Source organism: Dasypus novemcinctus, chromosome 2 (genome assembly GCF_030445035.2).
Source record: "Dasypus novemcinctus isolate mDasNov1 chromosome 2, mDasNov1.1.hap2, whole genome shotgun sequence".
Lineage (NCBI taxonomy): Eukaryota > Metazoa > Chordata > Mammalia > Cingulata > Dasypodidae > Dasypus > Dasypus novemcinctus.
The window spans coordinates 118176298-118200086 of record NC_080674.1 but is presented as its reverse complement, the minus strand read 5'-3'; the positions used below and the strand labels follow the sequence as shown (position 1 = coordinate 118200086).

Genomic DNA, 23789 nt, shown 5'->3' with positions numbered 1-23789 from the left:
GCTGTGGGTTTTTCACATATGCCCTTTATTGTGTTGAGAAAGTTTCCTTCTATTCCTATTTTTCAGAGTGGTAATAAAGTATGATGCTGGATTTTGTCAAATGTCCTTTCTGAGTTAATTAAGATGATCAGATGATTTTCCTCTGATTTATTAATGTGGTATATTACACATTGATTTTCTTGTGTTGAACCACCCTTGTCTATCTGTGATAAAAGCCACATGATCATGTTTTGTAATTTTTGTAATGTGCTGTTGGATTCGATTTGCAAGAATTTTTTTAAGGATTTTTGCATCTATATTCACTAGAGAAACTGTTCTGTAATTTTCCTTTCTTCTACTATCTTTTACCTGGCTTTGGTATCCGGATGATATTTGCTTCATAAAATGAGTTTGGTAGTGTTCCCTCCTGAGTTGTTGGAAGAGTTTGAGCAGAACTGGTATTAAATCTTCCTGGAATGATATGGTAGAATCTGCTTATGAAGCAATCTGGTCCTGGGCTTTTCTTTTTGGGGACGTTTATGATGCCTGATTTGATCTCTTTTCTTTCTGCTTAGATTGTTGAAATCTCCATTTCTTCTAGGGTCATGTAGGTTGTTTGTGTGTTTCTAAGGATTTGTTCATTTCATCAATGTTACCTACATTGTTCACAGTATCCTCTTGTGATCTTTTTTATTTCTGGGCAGTCAGTAGTAATGTGCCCCCTCTCACTTCTGATTTTATTTCTTTGCATCTTTTTTTTCTTTGCTAAGGATTTGTGAATTTTATCTTCTCAAAAAGCCAGCTTTTGGTTCTGTTGATTTTCTGGGTTTTTTTTTGTTGTTGTTCTCAATTCCATTAATATCTGCTCTAAATTTTGTTATTTCATTTTGCTTCCTTTCAAATCAGTTTGCTGTTCTTTTTCTAGTTCCTCAGGTATGTAGCTATGTCTATGATTTTAGCTCTTCCTTTTTAATATAAGCATTTAGGGCTATAAATTTCCCTCTCAGCACTGCCTTTGCTGCATCCAATAAATTTTTTATATATTGTGGTCTAGTTTTCATTTGTCAAGATACTTACTGATTTCTCTTCCTATTTCCTGTTTGATCCACTGAATGTTTAAGAGTAAAGCATTGTCTAACATCCATAAATTTGTGAGCTGATTTTCAGCTTCATTCCATTATGACCAGAGAAAGTGCTTTGTAAAATTTCAATGTTATTAAATTTACTGTGACCTGTTTCATGACACAAAAAGTGGTTTATCTTAAAGAATCATCCATGAGTACTTGAGAAGAATGTATAACCCGCTGTTTTGGGGTATATTGTTCAGTATATGTCTGTTAGGTCTAGTATATTTATCAAATTGTTAAGGTTTCTATATTCTTATTGATCACCTCTCTGGATGTTCTATTAATTGATATGATCTGTATACTGAAATATCCAACTATTATTGAAGAGACATCTGTTTCTCCCTTTAGTTTATAACCAGTGTTTGCCTCAAGTACGTTGGGGCACCCTTGTTAGGTGCATAGATATTTGTGATTTTTATTTTTTCCTGGTAGACAGCCCCTTTTATTAATACATAGTGTCCTTCTTTGTCTCTAATAACAGCTTTGCTTTTAAAGTCTATTTTGTCTAATATGAGTATAGCTAACCCAGCTATAAGGTATCCAAATCAGAAAGGAAGAAATAAAACTTTCACTACTTGCAGATGACATGATTCTACATCTAGAAAGTCTTGAAAAATCCACAACAAAGCTACTAATAGCTAATAAAAGTTCAGCACAGTGGCAGGATACAAGATTGATATGCAAAAGTCAGTAGCATTTCTATACACTAGTAATGAGCCATGTAAGGACATAATCAAGAAAAAAATTCCATTTACAATAGAGACCAAAAGAAACAAATATTTAGGAATAAACATAACCAAAGATATAAAGGACCTGATTCAGAAAGCTACAAAACACTGCTAAAAGAAACCAAAGAAGACCTAAAAAAATGGAAGGACATTCCATGTTCAAGGATTGGAAAACATAAGTATATTTAAGTTGTTAATTCTACCCAAAATGATTTACAGATTCAATGCAATCCCAATAAAAATCCCAACAGTCTTTTTTAGAGAAATGGAAAAGCCAATTATCAAATTTATTTGGAAGAATAAGTAGCCCTTACTAGCCAAGAATGTCTTTAAAAAGAACAAAGATAGAAGACCCACACTTCCTCAATTTAAAGCACATTACTTAGCTACAGCAATACAAACAGCATGATACTGGCATAAAAAGAGACCTACTGACCAATGGAACCCAATCAAGAACTCAGAAATAGTCCCTCACCCCTCTATAGTCAAGTGACTTTGACAAGGAAGGCAAGCCGCCCCCAGCTGGGCCAAAACAGTCTGTTCAACAACCGGTGTTGGGAGGACTGGATATCCATATCCAAAAGAAAGAAAGAGGGCCCCTATCTCATACCTTATACAAAAATTAGCACAAAATGGATCAAAGACCTATATATAAACTCCTAAAAGAAAATGAAGGGAAACATCTTCAAAGTTTCATAGCAGGCAGCAGTTTCTTAAACCTTACAACCAAAGCACAAGCAACCCAAGAAAAAAACGGATGAATGGGACCTCCTCAAAATTAAATACTTCTGTTCTTCAAAAGACTTTATCAAGAAAGTAAAAAGGGAATCTACTCAATGGAGAAAATATTTGGTAACCACATCTGATAAGGGCTTAATATCTATGTTATATAAAGAGATCATAAAACTCCAACAATAAAAAGACAAGAACTCAATTACAAAATGGGTCAAAGACTTGAATAGATATTTCTCAAAAGGGGAAATAAAGGGGAAGCGGACTTGGCTCAATGGATAGAGCATCCGCCTACCACATGGGAGGCCCACAGTTCAAACCCCGGGCCTCCTTGACCTGTGTGGAGCTGGCCCACGCACAGTGCTGACGTGCACAAGGCGTGCCATGCCACGCAGGGGTGTCCCCTGCATAGAGGAGCCCCATGTGCAAGGAGTGCACCGGGCAAGGAGAGCCGCCCAGCGCAAAAGAAAGTCCAGCCTGCCCAGGAGTGGCGCCACACACAGGGAGAGCTGGCATAGCAAGATGACACAACAACAACAAAAAAAGACACAGATTCCCAGTGCCACTGACAAGGATACAAGCAGACACAGAAGAATACACAATAAATGGACACAGAGAACAGACAACTGGGGCCGGGGGGAGGGGAGAGAAATAAATAAATAAATAAATCTTTTTTTAAAAGGGGGAGGAGGAATAATTGGTGAAAAGGCACATGAAAAAAAAGTGTTCAACATCACTAGCTATTAGGGAAATACAGATAAAAACTACAATGAGGTACCATTTCACACATTACAGAATGGCCATCATCAAAAACAAAAAACAAAAAACAAAACTACAAGTGGTAGAGAAGATGTGGAGAAACAGGAACACTCGTTTCACTGCTGGTGAGAGTGCAGAATGGTGCAGCCTCTGTGAAAATCAGTTTAGCAGTATCTCAGGAAGCTGAATATAGAACTGCTGGATTATATTGAGAAGAACTGAAAGCAAGGACACACACTGACATTTGTACACCAAAGTTCATAGCAGCACTATTGACATTTGCTAAAATATGGAACCAAAATATAGAACCAAGTGTTTATCAAATGATGAATGGCTAAACAAAATGTGATACACATATATTTAAAATGGAATACCATTCAGCTATAAGAAGAAATGAAATTGGGATACATATGAGAACATGGATGGCCCTTATATATCCATATATATCCCTTGAGGATATATATGTTAAGTGAAATAAGCCAGACCAAAACGGATAAATATTCTACAGTCTCACAAATACAAACTAAATATAATGAGTAAACTCCTGGAGTTAAAATCTAGAGTCTAGGTTACTAGAAGATAGAATGAGGGTTGAGATGGTGAAGCCAAGGCTTAAGGTCTATAGAATTTTTAATAAGGTTGATTGCAAATGTTTGGAAGTTGACAGAAATGATGGTAGCACACTACAATGAGTATAACATTACTGATTTATAAATGTGATTATGGGTGAAAGGGGTAGTCTAGGTTTGTAAATGTCAACAGAAAGAAAGAGGATAATCTTGGAACCATATAATATAGTGAATTCAGTGATGGATGAGGAATGTGGTTAAGAGTACATAGACAAGAATGTTTTTCCATGAACTAGAACAAATTTCACACCACTATTACAAGATGTAGGAGGGTACAAAGGAGAATGAAATTTTTCTTTTTGGAGTAATGAAAACACTCTCAAATTGACTGTGGTGATGACAGAACAACTCTGGATGATATTGAGAACCACTGAGTACACACTCTGGATGGATGTTACATGGCATGGGGCTGTATAACACAGTGAACCCATGGTGGATGACAGACTGTGGTTAACAGTATAAAAACTAGAACTTTCTGTCATGAACTGTAACAAGTTAACAATACTTCTACATGGTGTAAATTATATGGCCGTTTATAAGGAAAATATACTTAATGCAAGTTATGAACTAGTTAATAGAAATATTTTGATGTTCTTTCATCAATTATAACAAATGCTCCATAACAATGCAAGGTGTTGGTGGTGAGGCAGTGTATGAAAAATCCTGTATGTTATGCATGATTGTTTTGTAAACTCACAATTTCACTAATTAAAAGAAAAGTAAAAAAGCACCTAAGAAAAAATTATTGTACTACACTCCCAAATGGTATCTAATAATTCACTATTACCAAAGAGTTTTCTACATTCATTAGCATTATTTTCCAAATCAGATCACACACACCTACTTTTCATAAATTGAAGATTAAGTGTCTTCTTTAACAAAGTTATTCTGAGTACTACCTTAAAAAGCTGACCAACATACCACCAAAATGGGAGAAAATGAGCCCCCTCTGAAATTAATGCTCCCCTACATAAATATATTGAGAAATAGGTCTCCTCATCTTTACAATACTTGGTTCTACTCTCTCTAACCCCTAAGCAATTATTTATTGATACTATTCATGCACAGTACTTAAGGTTTGATATTCACAAAAGATAAAGTAAATTCATATGGCAAATAGTTTCATCTTCATTATTTAAATATATTCATTTTAACCAGATTTATATTAAGAGAATTTGACCATATATATGATCTCGCTCTACAGAATATGTAATATTTGTCCTACTTACCTATCACAGCTCATCTCACACACACACACACTAAAATCAAAGTTAGGTCAAAACCAAACCAAATCCCATAAGGCAGAGATGTTTCAAAGCCAAAATTGACTTGCCTGTTTCAAAATTATCCTGAAGTTTTCTTGGATGAAGTTTTTTTTCACATTTCTATTTAAAAACATAAAAACACAGACATTAAATGTATCATCTTTAGTTATTTATTATAAATCAGGAGATAAATTTGTCAGGAAGAAAGTTAAAGCAGATTATGTTCACCATCTCCATTTTCCCTGTATTTTTTTAACAAATCAATTTTATTGATACATATTAATAAAACATACAATGAAAATGCTCTAATAATGATTGAAGTGATGAATGCACAACCATACCACTGACTGTACACTTTGGTTGAACTGTATGCTCACTGTATTTTTTTGTTGCATTTTTTATTTACTTTTTTAAGCCTAGAACTATTTTATTTCTTGATTACATTACAGAAACACCAGAAAAAAAGAAAAAACTTATTAATTAAATCTCTTACCCTAGAGGTAATTAGTAACATCCCAGTGCATACTGTGCCAGCTTTTTGTCTATGAAGATATGTATGGATATATTTTAATATAATTGTGTAAATTTTAATCAACTATACTATATATACTACTATTCTGTAACCTACTTTTAAATGTAATATATTGTGAAACATTGCTTTTCAATAAATATAAATCTACATCATCTTTTTAATGACTACATGGTAGTCTATTACAAAGATCTACAATGTTACCTTTAGTATCATCTCTTAGATATTTAAGTTGTTTTCATTTTTCCATTGCTATAGAGAGTATTCGGTTGAATATTCTTTAAATTGCTCTTCTAGTGAAACAAGGCAATAGGCACTTTTTCAGGCTTATGATACATATAGACAAACTGCTTTCTAGAAAGGTTGTACCAGTTGGGCAATTTTTAAGTGGTCCCAATACACTCAACTGGGTATTATCAAACTTTTCATCTTTGACAATCTGATGGGAAAAAGTGGTATCCCATTTTAATTGACTATTTTTAATTGAACTTATGATTTAACATTTTTCACATTTATCACTTATTTCTTCTCTTATGAACTGTTTGTTCATATTCTTTTTCCCCATCATCAACTTTCTTTTTTAAAAACATTTCTTTTTAACCTATTTAAATTCTGACAGATGAATATGAAAGGCATTTGTGAACTTATCCAAAAAACAAAAAGAAAAAAACAAAAAAAAGGATTTTTTGGGGATACCAAGTTAAATTTATATATTAAATAGGAAAAAAAAAAAGAACACTTTTACAATACTATAATTTTAAAGGAATATCTTTCTGTCCATTTTTTGTTAGGAAGAGTTGTTGAATTTTATTAAAGTTATCTCCTTTGTTCTCATCACACTTTTACCAGAGTAAAATGTAATAATAGTAAAGGGCAACTAATTTGACAGTAAATTGATCTTTAAAATGTATTCACTGGTGAAGCTGTTATGCACCAAGTTAAGTAAATAAGACCCCTGGAATTCAGATGAAATATTTTTGCTAAAAATTTGAAATTTCCATTATTACCTACTGTTAAAGAAATGAAAAATTAGCAAAGCTAGCATAAGAAAATGCAGCACACAAATAAGAGAAGTTATGACTTACTTTTTTGGAGCACAAAATAAAAGAACAGAAGAGAAGAAAATTCCTTGAAATGTTCCCAGTTATTTGTTTTTAGGCCTTTTTAATGACTATGCCACTAGGTATGAGTGCTTTGTTTTTATTTTTAATTTTCTAACTCCATAAAGCTTGAAGGAAAAAATACACCACAAAGTTCTCCCAAATTTTTAACTTCACTGAAATAACACAAACTCTATTTAGAATACAGACAGAATTACCATTGAATTGCTCCAGAAAATAGGGCTGACTATACATGTAAACACCCACATAAAAAGCAAAGATTAGATATATGCATTTGAATCAATGTTATAAACCTATAATTAAGAGTGACCAAAGAGGGATTTTTAGTGTATGATTATAAGAGTGCATAATTTAGCACTATGAAGATATCAGTTAAAATAAGAACAAAGCAAATAATATCAATGTGCCTTGACAATGCCATTCCCCCATCTTAAAAAAGGTGAACTACTTAGCAAGGCAGCTATAACTCTTACCATCAAGGGATTCTGCTGCTTAACTGGCTGATTGTGGACTCCATTTGTTCTTTTCTTCTGATTAGGTGAGTCTTGATACTGTTTTCTACCATTTCCCTTCATATTTGGATTCTGTTTATCCTATAAAAAGAAATAAAATGTAAACTTATAGTACATGTAATAGAGCAAAAGAATATACTCCTATAAATATGCTTAGCAGGTTGAATCAGTTTAGCAAAGTCCCAAAAATTCTTCATGAAACTGGGAATCATACCATATCAATATATTTTCTTATAGAAAGATAGTGTTTCACAAAGCAAGATTCTCTTAAAGGTATGATATAACAAATACGATGTTCCATGTCCTATGATCCTATCCATATCTCGTCTTACCCAGTACCTGTTTACATATTCTTGTTCATAATGCATAAATGGAAAGAATACATATGAGGAAAAAAAAAATTACACTAAAGAAAATAAAGAATAAAAAGGAGGAAGGGGAACAAGTTTGAAAATAAGGGAACCTCTCGGTGAGAAGAATGCTAAGGCACAATGGTCAACAGTTCTTAGAGCAGGAAGTATGCAGTAGATGTAATCAGTTGCTAGCCTAAATTTGCTGTAAGTTATTAATAAACAAAGGAACATTATTAAATGAATCTCTTCTATACAAAATAATAATGAAGATTGGTGTTTTAAATATGGTCCCTAAATTGTGACCTAAAACTTGATGTCAAATCTGAACATGCACTAGTTTACATCTTGCTCTTATACTGCTTTAACAATGAGAAATTTTCTTTGTTGCACAATTATAATTTAAAAGAAGTCAAGTTTTTAAATGTTAATTTGTCCTTGGAGATCTTGGAAAGACAGCTATTTCGAAAGGACTGGCTAAAACAATGCAAATATAGTAGTAAGTTTATTATTAACAGTTGCTAAAATAGATGGAAAACAGTAAGCTAAACTAAAATAAAGAATGGGAGGGAAATATGGTTTTCAGTGTTCCACATCCTTACTAATACTTCACCTCTTTTAGTTTAGCTACCCTACTAGGTAGGTGACACTGTACTTTCTTATTCTCATTCTTCTTTTAAAAAACATATTGGGAGGGCGGCAGACTTGGCCCAGTGGTTAGGGCGTCCGTCTACCACATGGGAGGTCCACAGTTCAAACCCCGGGCCTCCTTGACCCGTGTGGAGCTGGCCCATGCGCAGTGCTGATGTGTGCAAGGAGTGCCATGCCACGCAAGGGTGTCCCCCGCGTAGGGGAGCCCCCGCACAAGGAGTGTGCCCTGTAAGGACTGCCGCCCAGCGTGAAAGAAAGTGCAACCTACCCGGGAATGGTGCCGCACACACGGAGAGCTGACGCAACAAAAAGAAACACAGATTCCCGTGCCGCTGACAACAGAAGCAGACAAAGAAGACACAGAGAACAGACAACCAGGGTGGAGGGGAAGGGGAGAGAAATAAATAAATAATCTTTTTAAAAAATAAAAACAAAAAAAATAAAAAATATATTGACAAGAAAAGAATGAAACTGGAATTTTACAATACACGTAACTCCCCACTCTCTTCTCCCTCAAATAAAAGCCAATACAGATGAACATCGCACCCTGTAGCATGCCGGCATCCATGTATAGGGTGTGTACTATCACTTTTTTTTTTAAAACTCTTTACAATACACCCAACCCATTTATCTTCATTTGGAAGATATTTTCCTTAGGACTTTTTTTTAAAATGAACTTTACAATAGCAGCATAAATACCAAAGTCAGATGTTAATTCCTATGACTTCTACATTGGATTTACACCAATGTTGAAAAGGTTAAGGTCCTGCTCAAATCATAAGTCAGAAACAAAGGAGCTTTTGAGCATCAATTCAGAGTCTATAAACTATTAATTTGCAATTCCTCAATTCAGATAAGATTTCAAAATCAAATGATCTAAAGTTCTGAAAAATTTTTAATGCGTTTCACCTACCTTTGCTTTTAGAAGGTCAGACATTTCAGAATGATTATTATATGGCTTTTGCTGCAGTGGCTGCCTGTGCTTTACCCAATGGTCCCCAGGAGAACCTTCAGGAAATAACTGCTGACTGTGGCGGAATTTGGTTCGACTGTACCAATAATTAAAAAATAAAAATCACATTAGGAAAATTTTGACTTCTGGCTCTTCTAACACTTTGACAGCTTATCTTGAAGGATACATGTTTTACTTTCTTATTTACTGTCTGTCTCTCCCCACTGGAATGTAAGTTGTACGAGGGTAAGGAGTCTTGTCTCCTTTGTCTACTTACTTATCCCAAGAACCAAGAAAACTGCCTGGCACGCAAGAAATTTTTTCCTTCCCCTCCCCCTCCCCCACCCTGCTGTTTTTGCTGTCCGTGTCCATTTGCTGTGTGATCTTCTGTATCTATTTCTCTTTTCTATCTTCTCATCTTTCTCCTCTAGGATTCACCAGGATTCAATCCTGGGGACCTCTAATATGGAAAGAGGTTCCCTGTCAGTAGTGCCACCTCAGTTCCTGGTCTCTGCCGTGCTTCACCTTGACTCTCCCCTTCCTCTGTCTCTCTTATTACGTCATCACCTTGCTGCATGACTCACTTGCACAGGCACTGGCTCACCCCCAGGCACTAGGCGTGCTACGCAGACACTCAGCTCACCACACCGGCACTTGGCTCACCACACGGGCATTTGAATCACCACGTGGCACTCAGCTCACCATGTAGGCACTCGCATGAGCACACGGCTTACCATGTGAGCACTCAGCTCGCCGTATGGACATCCACTCAGGCACTGGCTTGCCACACAGGCACACTTTCTCTTCTTTTTCACCAGGAGGTCCCAGGGTTCAAACCTGGGTCCTCCCATATGGTAGGCAGAGGCCCTATTACCTGAGCCACATCAGCTTCCCAAGAAATATATTTTGAATGAATAACCTATAATTTTTAATACCAAACTCCTCTAAATCATCCATGTGTGTGAATCATCCTGTAAGTAATTACTCTTAAAAATGTGAAGAAGATAGTTTTCTGAATTTATTTGCAACAAACAAAAATATAAGTGGATTTTCCTTCTTAATGGGACAGACAACTTCATATTCTTATTAGGGTATTTAAAGTATGGCATTTGATCCTACATAGGTCAATAGGTTCTAATTTTATAGCAAAAAATTAAGTGTCCCAAGACAATAAAATGGGCAAATTAAGCAAAAGAATCTGATTCTAAAAGATTGTACTCATGCAGTATTTTGCAATAGCAGAAATCTCATTACATACTATCACACATATAATAAAGCCTGGTCACTGATTCCAAGATCCGTATTATAGTAAGATTGTTTCAACAATATTTCAGAATTCTTCCCCTTTCCCATTTAAAAATTATAATACAAAATCATAGTCCCCTACCTTTTCTTTAGACAAAATTCAGATAGTGCCTCTAACACATCAAGACACAGGTCTACATGTTTGTTTGTTTTTTAAAAAAAAAAAAAGCCAAAAAAACACCCTCCATTAGAAAGTTGAAATATGGTCAGAGTTTGCTCTATTCTCTCATTATTCTACTCAACAGGACCACATACTATGCTAGGGAGGAAAGAGTCCCCTCAAGCATGAACATTTGTGCAATTTTTTTCCAGGCATTATATTTCATAACTTTTAGTAGTTTCTTTCTTTTTAATCTTGGCTGCATTACCTTTACCTTATTATTTCTATACCATTCCACTTATGTCTATTCATGTACAATTTAGCTTTAATAATTATAAATTATGAGAGGCAGGAATGACTCTTAAGGAATTTAGTCCAAGCTCCTGTCTTCATAAAACCCAAGAAAATAGAATGCTACCTACCTATTTAAAAAATACTGGCTGCAGAGATGAGGTTTACACCTATTATTTAAACTGTAAAGTACTAAGATAAAAACAAAGCATGCAAATTGAAGAAAATAAAAGCAACTCTCTCTGAATCTACCAGAGGCAAGTTCTAATAAGCTGATTATAAAAATATATGCTTTTTAAACAAAAGTACTTCCCCAGCCTAATCTTTATTTGTGATTTGGAAACAAGTAAGTTCCAAACAACAACAAAAGTTCTTTTTGATTCATGTCACTCTTCATAATGCACAGTCTATGGCAAGGAAAGTAAAAAGAAAACATAAGTCAGTCTTCACAGGCCTATCATTCAGAGTTTAACAAATTATGTTGGTACTCTTCCTCTCCTCTACAAATAACAGACTCCAATATACCCCCATTCAATCCTCCACAGAAACTCAATTATCTCTCAAAGAGGATATGAAATAGAGCACCAACAGTATTAAAGCACATACACATTAGATTTCTTCTTTTCTTTTCCTTGAGTTCTCTATTCATCTAAAAAGTTCATACCCTCGAGTGTACTATTTTAAAATGTGCCTGAAGTTCCCTTCCAATGACAATTAACCCTTTTCATCTCATCAAAATCCTTTAAAGTCTTCAATTCTATTATCTGTTAGACCAATAACAAAACTTTAGCTACAAAAAGGAATTGATACAAACTTTAGAAGCAAAATGCTACCATATTAAAAACTATCAGAATTTTATGAATATATTTCTTTACCTCAGTTTTTCCACAGTAGGTTTAACTGGTGTGCTACTAGCTGAGGAAAATCCATTGTCACTGTCTGAGGAATCTCCAAATCTTCGAGAAAGCCAGTCCCTTAATGGTCTATGGAAACATTAAGGATTCACTTTTTTTTCTTTTTAAAGATTTATTTTATATACTTCTCTCCCCACTCCCTGCTTCCCACCCCCTTTGTTCTTTGTGCTCACTGTCTGCTCTGTGTCTGCTCTTCTTCTTTTTGGGAGGCACCAAGAATTGAACCTGGGAACTCCCATGTGATAGGCAAGCACCAACTGCTTAAGCCACATGCATGTCCTAGAATTCACTTTTTTTTAAGAGATTTATTATTATTTATTATTTATTTATTTCCCCTTCCCCGTCCCCTCCTCCCCCCAGTTGTCTGCTCTCTGTGTCCATTCACTGTGTGTGTTCTGTGTGCGCTTGTGTCAGTGGCACCCAGAATCTGTCTCATTTTGTTGCATCATCTGCTGCGTCAGCTCCCCATGTAGGTGGTGCCATTCCTGGGCAGGATGCACTTTTTCGTGGTGGGTGGCTCTCCTTACGGGGCGCACTCCTTGTACGTGGGACACCCCTGCGTGACACGGCACTCCTTGCGCACATCAGCACTGTGCATGGGCCAGCTCACCACATGTGTCAGGAGGCCCTGAGTTTGAACCTTGGACCTCCCATGTGGTAGGCGGATGCCCTATCCATTGGGCCAAATCTGCTTCCCAAGGATTCACTTCTAAAGCCTGGCTAAATGAAGTGGCTGATTATCATACTCATGAAAGTCAGTTTTGTTTTTATGATCATACCTGATAAATGGAATGGCCATAAAAAATTTGTTAGGTGCCAAGCCAAGTTTGGATTTTGGAGTCATATCATTTCTATGACAGGGTAATTTCTCAATAGAGAACCATTCAATGTTCTGCAATACAGAAGAAAAAAAATCCTTTTGATAATCATCACCAAGGAGTTCCTAAAAACAATTTCCTATTTGATTCAAATGGGAACTGTCCGCAACCTATAATACTTTCAATTATTACATACCCGAATTTCTCTTCTGGTTTTTGGGTTAAATTTTGTGTCTTTTGGAATTCCTGGAATGATGTACAAACGAGCAAGCTGATCATTGATACGAAGTTCAATGTAATCATCCTTACAAATATAATCTTTAATATCAAAACCAGTTTCTTCGAATACCTGGAAATAATGAATTTGGATATAGATTTTTAAATTTTAGCTGCTAGACCTCCAGTTTTAAAATTCATTTATTTCAAAGGCAAAAATTAAGAAATATTTAGGCAATTAAAAGCATGAAAACACTAGGCAGGGAGTCAAAAGATTCCATGTTAAGTTTATCTATTACATGAAGGCAGCTGTTTGAACACAATGTATGGGAAGTATGTCACTAGGGACAACATGTGGATTTACTTCAGAGTCTACAAATCTATATGTATACCAAGCTATATGTAAAAAGCTTCTTATACATATACTTACACATATATATATACACAACTTTTTCAAATATGTGAAAATTTGATTAATACTCATTAATATAAACAGATTTCAGAAGTACAGCTACAACCACATTTGTGCATTTGTGTGTTGGGGGTGGGAGAGGGGAGGGAGTTGTAAACTAAAAAGAATTGGAAATAACCACTGTCCAAAGCAGATTTATTGTTATTGTAGCTATTATCTTGTGTTTCTTGAGAAACTTGTGACATTGATATAAATAATGAATTTTTTAAAAAAGAATTGGATAATATTGGACTGGATTAATAGTTTAAAACTACCCTCCCTTCACAGGAACTCAAGGGTTGTTTGGGAGTGGGAGGGGATTGTGAGACAAGAGGAGAGGCTCAGAGAATAGAAATCTAAGGAATTAATGTGGCATCTAACCCCCACTTTCCCCTTCAAGCAGAGAAGCCATACTCAATCTGATTAAGAATAACAGATTCTGCTTGAAATAAAAAATTAATGGCTATTCTAACCTTTAAATATTCTCCTTCTAATAATATTTGTATGGTTCTCACACAGTTCTTTCCCACTTCATTCCCCAAATTAAAAAGGCGTTGAGTTGGGGGGGAGGGGGGCAGAGTCAAGGTGACAGCAGAGTAAGGAGCTCCTGGAGTCAGCCTGTCTTACAGGGCAGTTAGTAATCACTATCTAAAGCACCTGCATGGGGACCCCAGGAGACCAGAAGAGTATCCTGCAACATCCTTGAAAGTATGGAAGGACGAGACTTGCCCATCTGCAGAGAGGATTCATGAGTAGAGCCCTCCATGCCGCGGAGGTCGGTGCCTGTGGCACAAGCTGCCTTAGGAGCTATTCCGTGGCTGGAGCTGGAAGCTCCATTTCCCAAAAAACAGGGAAGAAAGATGTAGTATGGCACCAATTTCAGCTACTGGTTAAGAAATTTGGCAGGCTAAAGTGTAATCCTAGGAACAAGTGAACTTTGAGCCCGTCCAGCTTAGGAGGCCGGTAGCTGCCATTTGAACTATGCCCCTGGCATAAGGGGAAGAAGGGCTGATTGAAAATCACAGCACTGGAAGGGACCAGCTTCTTTCCACCGAGATCAGATTGCAGCTCTAACCTAAACCCCAAACCCACCTCTGGCAGGGAGGAAGCTGAGGGGACGTGCAACACCTCTCTGGGAAAGTGCAAGCCACACCACAGAGGCTGGTGCCCATCCTATTCTAGCAGTGCAAGCCACCTTTGGATCTATTCCATGGCTGGACTTAGAAGCTCCATTTCCCATAAACAAAGGCGGAAGAGACGATTGTGCACTAACTTCTGCTAGTGATTAGTGGACTCGACTAACTAAAGTATTATCCTAGAAACAGCTAGGGTTTCATCCTGTCCAAGTTGGAAAGAGTCCGATAGCCTCCATTTTGACTCCACCCCTGGCATGAGGCAAAGCTGGGCTGACTGAAAATCCAGTAGAGTTAGGGACTGGCTACTTTCCACCAAGACTGGACTGCAGCCCTAGTCTAGGCTCTAGCCCCACCTCCAGCAGAGAGGAAGGTGACAGCACCTGCACCAGGCTCTCCAGGCAACTGCAGGTGATCTCCGCCACCACAGACTAAATAGTCAGACACCTGGGACTATATCCCCACACTCCAATAGGATAGGGGAGGAGCTGGGTACCCTCAGCCTCTCAGGGCAATAGCAGGCATTTTCAGCCCACACAAACTGGTTTGTTGAGTGCCTTCAAGGTCATCTCCACTTCTGTCCCCCCATAGGATAGGAGGAGACTGGTGTTCCCTCAGCCTCTAAGGGCAACTGCAGGCACTTTTGTTCTGCACAAATCTGATTGTTGGACACCTGCAGCTCCACCCTCATCCCCAATAGGACAAGAGACAGACTGTGTTTGCCCAGCCTCTCTGGGTAACTGCAGGTGCTTCTGGCCCACACAGCCTGGACTGCTGGGTACTTGTGGATCCACCCTCACCCCCCAATAGGAAAGGAGGGGGCTGGTGTTTTTATAGCCTTTCCTGGCAACAGCAGATACTTTCAGACTGCATGGACTGGACTGCTGGATGCCTATGGATCCACCTCCACCCCCAATGGGATAGGAGAGGTCAGGTGTTTCCTTAGCCTCTCCAGGAAACAGTAGGTATTCATGGCCTAAACGAACTGAACTGTTATGCACTCATAGAACCACCCCCACCACCCAATAGGGTAGGAGGGGGGGCTGGTGTTTGCTCAGCCTTTCCAGGCAATGGCAAATACTTTTGGCCTACAGGGACTGAGCTGTTGGGCGTTGGCAATTACATTCCCACCCCCTAAAGGGCAGAAGAGACAGTGTTCCCTCACCCTCTCAGGGCAACTGCTGGACACTCTAGAGGGTCCAAGGCAAGGAGGGGGTCTGGTGCTACATCAGTTTATCTGGGCAACTGTGGTCATTTTGGACCCACATGGCATAGACTACTGCCCACAACTATAGCTCCGTCCCTGCCCAAAGTAGGGGAGGAAGGGGTGTGAAGCTTCATCAATCTGTCTGACCAACTACAGACAGTCTTGTCCTGCCCAACTTGGATTATTATACATGGCTGCAGTTCTGTCCCTACCCTTGACAGAGGAGAAAGGTGGGAGAAGCATCATCAATTCCTGGGGAAACATTAGCAGCTTCAGCCTCCATAGTTTAAAACACCAACTACATCCTCAACTCCTACTACACAATGAGCAAGGAAGAAAAGACAAGAAAGCCCTCAGCTAAAGAGAGAAACTGTACCCAGAATAAATACATCTAGGAAGCCAAATGCAAAAATACCAACAAAAAATTAAAATCCAGGAAACAGGAAGATATGGCCCAGTTAAAGGAACAAAATAAGGAAAATGGACATGGCTCAATTGACAGTGTCCATCTACCATATGGAGGGTCCCAGGTTCGGTCCCCAGGGCCTCCTGGTCCGTGTGGTAAGCTGGCCCACACACACTGCTGCCATGTGCAAGGAGTGCCGTGACATGCAGGGGCGCCCCCGTGCAGGGTGTGCACCCGCAAGGAGAGCTGCCCCACGTGACAAAGTGCAGCCTGCCCAGGAGTGGCGCTGCACACATGGAGAGCTGACACAGCAAGATGATGCAACAAAAAAGAGACGCAGTTTTCCAGTGCCACCAGATAATGCAAGCTGATGCAGAAGAACACACAGCGAATGGAAAGAGCAGACAACGGGGGCAAGGGGAGAGAAATAAATAAAATAAATCTTAAAAAAAAAAAAGGAACAAGATAAGCCTGCAGAAGATATAAAGGAGTTCAAACAACAAATCGTAGATGTTCAAGCAAATCTCCTTAATAAATTCAATGAGATAGCTAAAGAGATTAAGGATATTGAGAAGACACTGATGGGAAGCAGACGTGGCTCAACTGATAGAGCATCCATCTACCATATGGAGGGTCCAGGGTTTGATCCATAGGGCCTCCTGACCCGTGCAGTAAGCTGGCCCATGCACAGTGCTGCTGCCATATGCAAGGAGTGCCATGCCATGCAGAGGCGTCCCCGCGTAGGGGTTCCCACATGAAAGGAGTGCACCCCACAAAGGAGAGCCACCCTGTGTGAAAAAAGAGCAGCCTGCCCAGGAGTGGCGCCACACACACATGGGGAGAGCTGATGCAGCAAGATGATGCAACAAAAAAGAGACACAGTTTCCCAGTGCTGCAGGATAATGCAAGCGGATGCAGAAGCACACACAGCAAATGGACACACAGGGCAGACAACGCGGGGGAAGGAGAGAGGAATCAATAAAATTTTTTTTTTAATCTTAAAAAAAAAAAGAGAAGACACTGAGAGCACAATGAAGAATTTGAAAATATTCATAGAAAAATAGTAGACCTTATGGTAATGAAAGGTACAATAAATGAAATTAAAAATACATTGGAGGCAAATACCAGCAGATTTGAGGAAGCAGAAGAAAGGACAGTGAGCTTGAAGACATTGCCTCTAAAAACAAACAACAAAAGAACAGATAAAGAGCGGTGGAGCCAAGACAGCATCAGAGTAAGGAGCTCCTGGAGTCAGCTCCTGAAACAGGGCAGTTGGTGGTCACCCACAGCTACCTAAAAGACCTGTTTGGAGAACCCAGGGGACCAGAGGAGTATCCTGCAACATCCTTGAGAGTGTGGAAGGAGGAGACTGCCCATCTGCACAGAGGAATTGTAAGTAGAGCCCTCCACGCTGCAGAGGTTGGGGCTCATGGCGAGCAAGCCACCTTGGGAGCTATTTCATGGTTGAAGTTCCATCTCCCCCAATAAGAACAGGTAGAAAACATGGTGTGGCATGGACTACAGCTACTGACCATTGGAATCGGCAGGCTGAAGTAGAATCCTAGGAACAACTAAACTTTGAGCCTGTCCAGGTCAGAGGGAAGCCGGTGGCCGGCATTCTCACTCCACCCCAGGCACAAGGGGAAGTGGCGATGACAGAAAATCAGTGCTTATTAGGACCGGCTTCTTTCCACCCAGGTTGGATTGCAGGTCTAGCCTAAACCCCAGTCCCACCCCTGGCAGGCAGGAAGCTGGGGGCACCTGCACCTCCTCTCTGGGAAGCTGCAAGCCACACCACAGAGGCTGGTGCCCATCCTACTCTAGGGGCGCAAGCTGCCTCAGGATCTGTTCCGTGGCTGGAGTTAAAAGCTCCATTTCCCATAAACAGCGGAGGAAGGGAAAGATGTCCACTGACCTCAGTTACTGATTAGCAGACTTGGCTGGATAAAGTATAATACTAGAGCCAGCTAGGGTCTGAGCGTGTTCAAGCAGGAAAGTCTGGTAGCAGCCATGTTGACTCTGCCCTCGGCATGAGGGGGAGCCTGGCTGACTGAAATCCAGTCAAGTTAGGGACTGGCTTCTTTCCACCAAGATCGGACTGCAGCCCTAGCCTAGGTACCAGCCCCACCTCCAGCAGAGAGGTAGCTAGCAGGAACTGCACCAGGCTCTCCAGGGAAGTACAAGTGTTCTCCACTGGCAGAGGCTGACAGTTGGACACCTGGGGCTGCATCCGCACCCCAAGAGAATAGGAGAGGAGTTGGGTATCCCTGGCCTCACCAGGCAATGGCAGGAGTTTTCAGCCCACACAGACCTGTTGAGTGCATTTGAGCCCATCTCCACTGCTATCCCCCCACAGGATAGGAGGGGGCTGGTGTTGCCTCAACCTCTCAGGGCAACAGTTTTGGGCTACACAAATCTGACGGTTGGGCACCTGTGGCTCCACCTCCATCCCCAATAGGACAAGAGACGGACTGTGTTTGCCCAGCCTCTTTCGGTAACTGCAAGTGCTTTGGGCCCGCACAGCCTGGTCTGATGGATACTTGTAGACACACCCTCACCCCCCAATAAGAAATAAGGGGGCTGATCTTTGCATAGTCTTTTTGGGCAAGAACAGACCTTCACTGTGCATGGACTGGATTATTGGATGCCTATGAATCCAACCCCACCCCCAATAGGATAGGAGGGTTTTGGTGTCTCCACAGCCTCTCTGGACAATGGTGGGTACTTTCAGCCAACAGGGTCTGAACTGTCAGGTGCCTGTGGATCCAACCCCATGCCTTAAGAGGACAGAAGGGGGCTGGTGCTTCCTCAGCTCTCTAGGCAACGGCAGTTATTCTTGGCCTAAAGGGACTGAACTGTTGAGCAACCATAGAACCACCCCTACCACCCAATAGGATAAGAGGGAGCTGGTGCTTCCTCAGCCTCTCCGGGCAACGGTGAGTACTTTCAGCCTACAGGACTGAACTGTTGATCATTTGTGGTTCTGTTCCCACCCCCTAAAGGGCAGAAGGACAGTACTCCCTAAGCCTCTTAGGTCAACTGCAGGCATATTTGGCCCACAGAGATTAGATTGTTGGGCACTCCCAGTAGTCCATTCCCACTCCCAGTAGGGAGAGGGTCTGATGTTAAGTCAGTTTACCTGAGGAACTGTGGTCACTTTGGACCCACACAGCATAGACTGGTGACCAAAACTATAGCTCCATCCCTGCCTAAGGTAGGGGAGGAAGGGATGTGAAGCTTCACCAGTGTCTCCGGGTGACTACAGTCTTGTGTCCAACTGGGATTATTATACACGGCTACAGCTCTGTCCCCACCCCTAACAGAGGAGAAAGGTGGGAGAAACTTCATCAACTCCTGGGGCAACATGGGCAGCTTTAGCCTCTACAGCTTACAGCACCAAGTATACCATTCGCTTCTACTACACAACCAGCAACAGAGAAAAGATAAGATATCCCTAAACTAAAGGGAGAAACTGCACGCAGAATAAATACATCTAGCAAGTCAGATGCGGAAACACCAACAAAAAATTACAATCCATACCAACAAACAGGAAGAGATGGCCCAATTAAATGAACAAGATAAGCCTGCAGATGACATAAAGGAGTTGAGACAACTAATCTTAGAAGTTCAAACAAATCTCCTTAATAAATTCAATGAGATGGCTAAAGAGATTAAGGATATTAAGAAGATATTGGATGAGCACAAAGAAGAATCTGAAAGCATACAGAAAATTAGCAGACTTTAAGGGAATAAAAAGTGCAATAAATGAAATTAAAAATACACTGGAGGGAAGGTGACTTGGCCCAATGGATAGGGCGTCCGCCTACCATATGGGAGGTCCACAGTTCAAACCCCAGGCCACCTTGACCCATGTGGAGCTGGCCCATGCACAGTGCTGATGCACGCAAAGAGTGCCGTGCCACGCAGGGGTGTCCCCCTCGTAGGAGAGCCCCACACGCAAGAAGTGCGCCCCGTAAGGAGAGCCATCCAATGCAAACGAAAGTGTAGTCTGCCCAAGAATGGCGCTGCACACACGGAGAGCTGACACAACAAGATGACGCAAGAAAAAGAAACACAGATTCCCAGTGCCGCTGATAAGGATAGAAGCGGTCACAGAAGAACACACAGCAAATGGACACAGAGAGCAGACAACTGAGGGGGAAGGGAAGAGAAATAAATAAAAAATAAATCTTAAAAAAAAAATACACCGCAGGCATATAACAGCAGATTTGAGGAAGCAGAAGAAAGGACTGGCGAGCTCGAAGACACGGCCTCCGAAAGTGAACAAATAAAAGAACCGATGAAGAAAAGAATGGAAAAAATTGAACATGGTCTCAGGGATCTAAATGACAGCAAGAGACGTGCAAATATACGTGTCATGAGTGTCCCAGAAGGAGAAGAAAAGGGAAAAGAGGCAGAAAGAATATATGAAGAAATAGTGGTGGAAATTTCCCAACCCTATTGAAGGACATAGATATCCATGTCCAAGAAGCACACCATACTGCCATCCAAATAAATCTAAACAGACCAACTCTGAGACACATACTCATCAGAATGTCAAATGCCAGAGACAAAGAGAGAATTCTGAGAGCAGCAAGAGAAAAGCAATTCGTAACATATAAGGGATACCCAATACGATTAAGTGCTGATTTCTCAACAGAAACCATTAAGGCAAGAAGGCAGTGGTATGATATATTTAAGATACTGCAGGAGAAAAACTGCCAGCCAAGGATTTTATACCCAGCAAGTTTATCTTTTAAAAATGAGGGTGAGGTTAGAATATTTACAGATAAACAGAAACTGAGAGAGTTTATAACAAAAAGACCTGCTTTGCAAGAAATACTAAAGGGAGTGTTACAACCTGAAAAGAAAAGACAGGAGAGAGAGTCCTGGAAGAGAGTTTAGAAATGACAACTGTATCAGTAACAGTAACTAAAAGTGTCAAATATAAAATGACAGACAAAATGCAAAGATCAAAATCAATGAAATAAGAACTGCCCTTACAGTAATAACATTGAATGTTAATGGACTAAACTCCCCAATCAAAAGACACAGACTGGCAGAATGGATAAGAAAATATAAGCCAACTATATGTTGTCTGCAAAAGACTCGGCTTAGACCCAAGGTCTTTCAATAAATTGAAAGTGAAAGGTTGGAAAAAGATATTCCGTGCATGCAGTAACCAAAAAAAAGCTGGGGTAGATATACGTACATCAGATGACACAGACTTTAAAAGCAAAACTGTTATTAGAGTCAAGGAAGGACATTACATATTAATAAAAGGGATGATTCACCAGGGAAGAAATAACAATCATAAATACATACACACCTAGCCAGGATGTCCCAAGACACATGAGGAAAATGCTGGCAAAACTGAAGGGAGAAATAGACATCTTCCTTTAAATCAAATTTATCTGGAAGGGTAAGAGGACCCGAATAGCCAGAAACATCTTAAAAAGGAAAAGTGAGGACTCTCACTTCCAGACTTTAAATCATATTACCTAGCTACAGTGGGAAAAACAGCATGGTATTGGCATAAAGATAGACACACAGACCAATGGAACCGAACTGATGGTTCATAAACAGATCCTCACATCAACGGCCAAGTAATTTTTGACAAACTTGTCAAACCCTCCCGGTTGGGGAAGAACAGTTTATTCAACAAATGGTGTTGGGAGAACTGGATATCCATAGCCAAAAGAAAGAAAGAAGACCCCTACCTCACACCTTATACAAAAATCAACTCAAAATGGATCAAAGACCTAATATAAAAGGAAGTACAATAAAACTCCTAGGAGAAAATGTAGGGAAACATCTTCAAGACATGGTGATGGGTGGTACATTCTTAAACCTTACACCAAAAGCACGAACAACAAAAGAAAACATGGTTAAAAGGGACCTCCTCAAATTTAACATTTCTGTGATTCAAAGGACTTCATCAAGAAGGTGAAAAGGCAGCCCAGTCGACAGGAGAAAATATTCAGAAACCACTTATCCGATAAGGGTTTGAATTCCATTCTATACAAAGAGATCATAGGGAAGCAGACTTGGCCCAGTGGTTAGGGCATCCGTCTACCACATGGGAGGTCTGTGGTTCAAACCCCAGGCCTCCCTGACCCGTGTGAAGCTGGCCCATGCACAGTGCTGATGCACACAAGGAGTGACGTGCCACACAGGGGAGCCCCACATGCAAGGAGTGCACCCCGTAAGGAGAGCCACCCAGCACGAAAGAAAGTGCAGCCTGCCTAAGAATGGCACCGCCCACACGAATGACGCAACAAAAAGAAACACAGATTACTGGCCGCTGACAACAACAGAAGCAGACAAAGAAGACGACGCAGCAAACAGACACAGAGAACAGACAACCGGGGCGGGGGGGTGAAGGAGAGAGAAATAAATAAATAAATAAATCTTTAAAAAAAAGAGAGAGATCATACAACTCAACAGTAAAAGAACAAGCAATCCAATTAAAAAATGGGCAAAAGAGTTAAATAGACATTTCTCCAAAGAGGAAATACAAATGGCCAAAAAGCACGTAAAAAAATGTTGCATATAGCTATTAGGGAAATGCAAATTAAAACAACAATGAAATATCATTTAACATCACATAGAATGACCATTATTTAAAAAAACAGACAATAATAAGTACTGTAGAGGATGTGGAGAAATAGGAACATTCCTTCACTGTTGGTTGGAGTGTAAAATGATGCAGCCTCTGTGGAAGACAGTTTGGTGGTTCCTCAGGAAGCTAAATATAGGAGTGCCATATGATCCAGCAATTCCTCTACTACGAATATATCCAGAAAAACTAAAAACTATGACACAAACAGACATCTGCACACCAATGTTCAAAGTGGTTTTGTTCACAATTGCCAAAAGATGGAAAATGTCCATCCACCAATGAACAGATAAACAAAATGTGGTATATACGTACAATGGAATACCATGCTGCAGTAAGAAGAAATGAAATTGGGACATTATGTGGTAACATGGATGAGTCTTGAAGACATTATATTAACTGAAGTAAGCCAGACACAAAAGGACAAATATTGCATGGTCTCATTAATATGAACTAAAGACAAATAATTAACACATGGAATTAAATCCTAGAGTATAGGTTATAAGGAGATAAAAGGATGAGAACATCTATGGATGCTTTTATGTACATAGAAGTTTTAATTAACTTGACTGTAAAAGTGTGGAGATGGACAGAATTGATAGTAACACATTATAGTGAGTAACAACTGGTTTATAAATGGGATTGTGACTGAAAAAGGTAGTCTGGGGAAGTAAATGTCAATTGAAAGTAAGCTAAAGAATAATCTAGGAACTGAATAACACAGTGAACCCAGAGGTGGTTGAGAATTGTGGTTAAGGGTACAAATGCAAGAGAGTCTTTTTGTGAGCTAGAGAAGATATATATCACTACTGCAGGGTGATGGGAAAAGGACAACTGGTGTGACCTACAGACTGCAGTTAACAGCAATACTATACTATTCTTGCATTAATGCCAAGCTATACTGTATTGATAATAGAGGTGTATGGAAAAAATGTGCCAAATACATGCTATGGACCATGACTGGTGTTAATAGCCTGATGATATTATCTCATAAT

General features: G+C 39.7%; 1 protein-coding gene across 1 annotated transcript in view; it reads right to left on the bottom strand.

Annotated features, from left to right (window-relative positions):
* Positions 1-23789, bottom strand: part of DCP2 (decapping mRNA 2) — an 82448-nt gene that overhangs the window by 19462 nt on the left and 39197 nt on the right. Inside the window, exons 5-10 of the mRNA XM_004480292.4 lie at positions 12959-13111; positions 12724-12836; positions 11906-12013; positions 9296-9431; positions 7343-7462; positions 5288-5339 (exon numbers count right to left, since the gene is read on the bottom strand). Coding sequence (XP_004480349.1) covers positions 5288-5339; positions 7343-7462; positions 9296-9431; positions 11906-12013; positions 12724-12836; positions 12959-13111 — 682 coding nt within the window. The remainder of the gene's footprint in view (positions 1-5287; positions 5340-7342; positions 7463-9295; positions 9432-11905; positions 12014-12723; positions 12837-12958; positions 13112-23789) is intronic.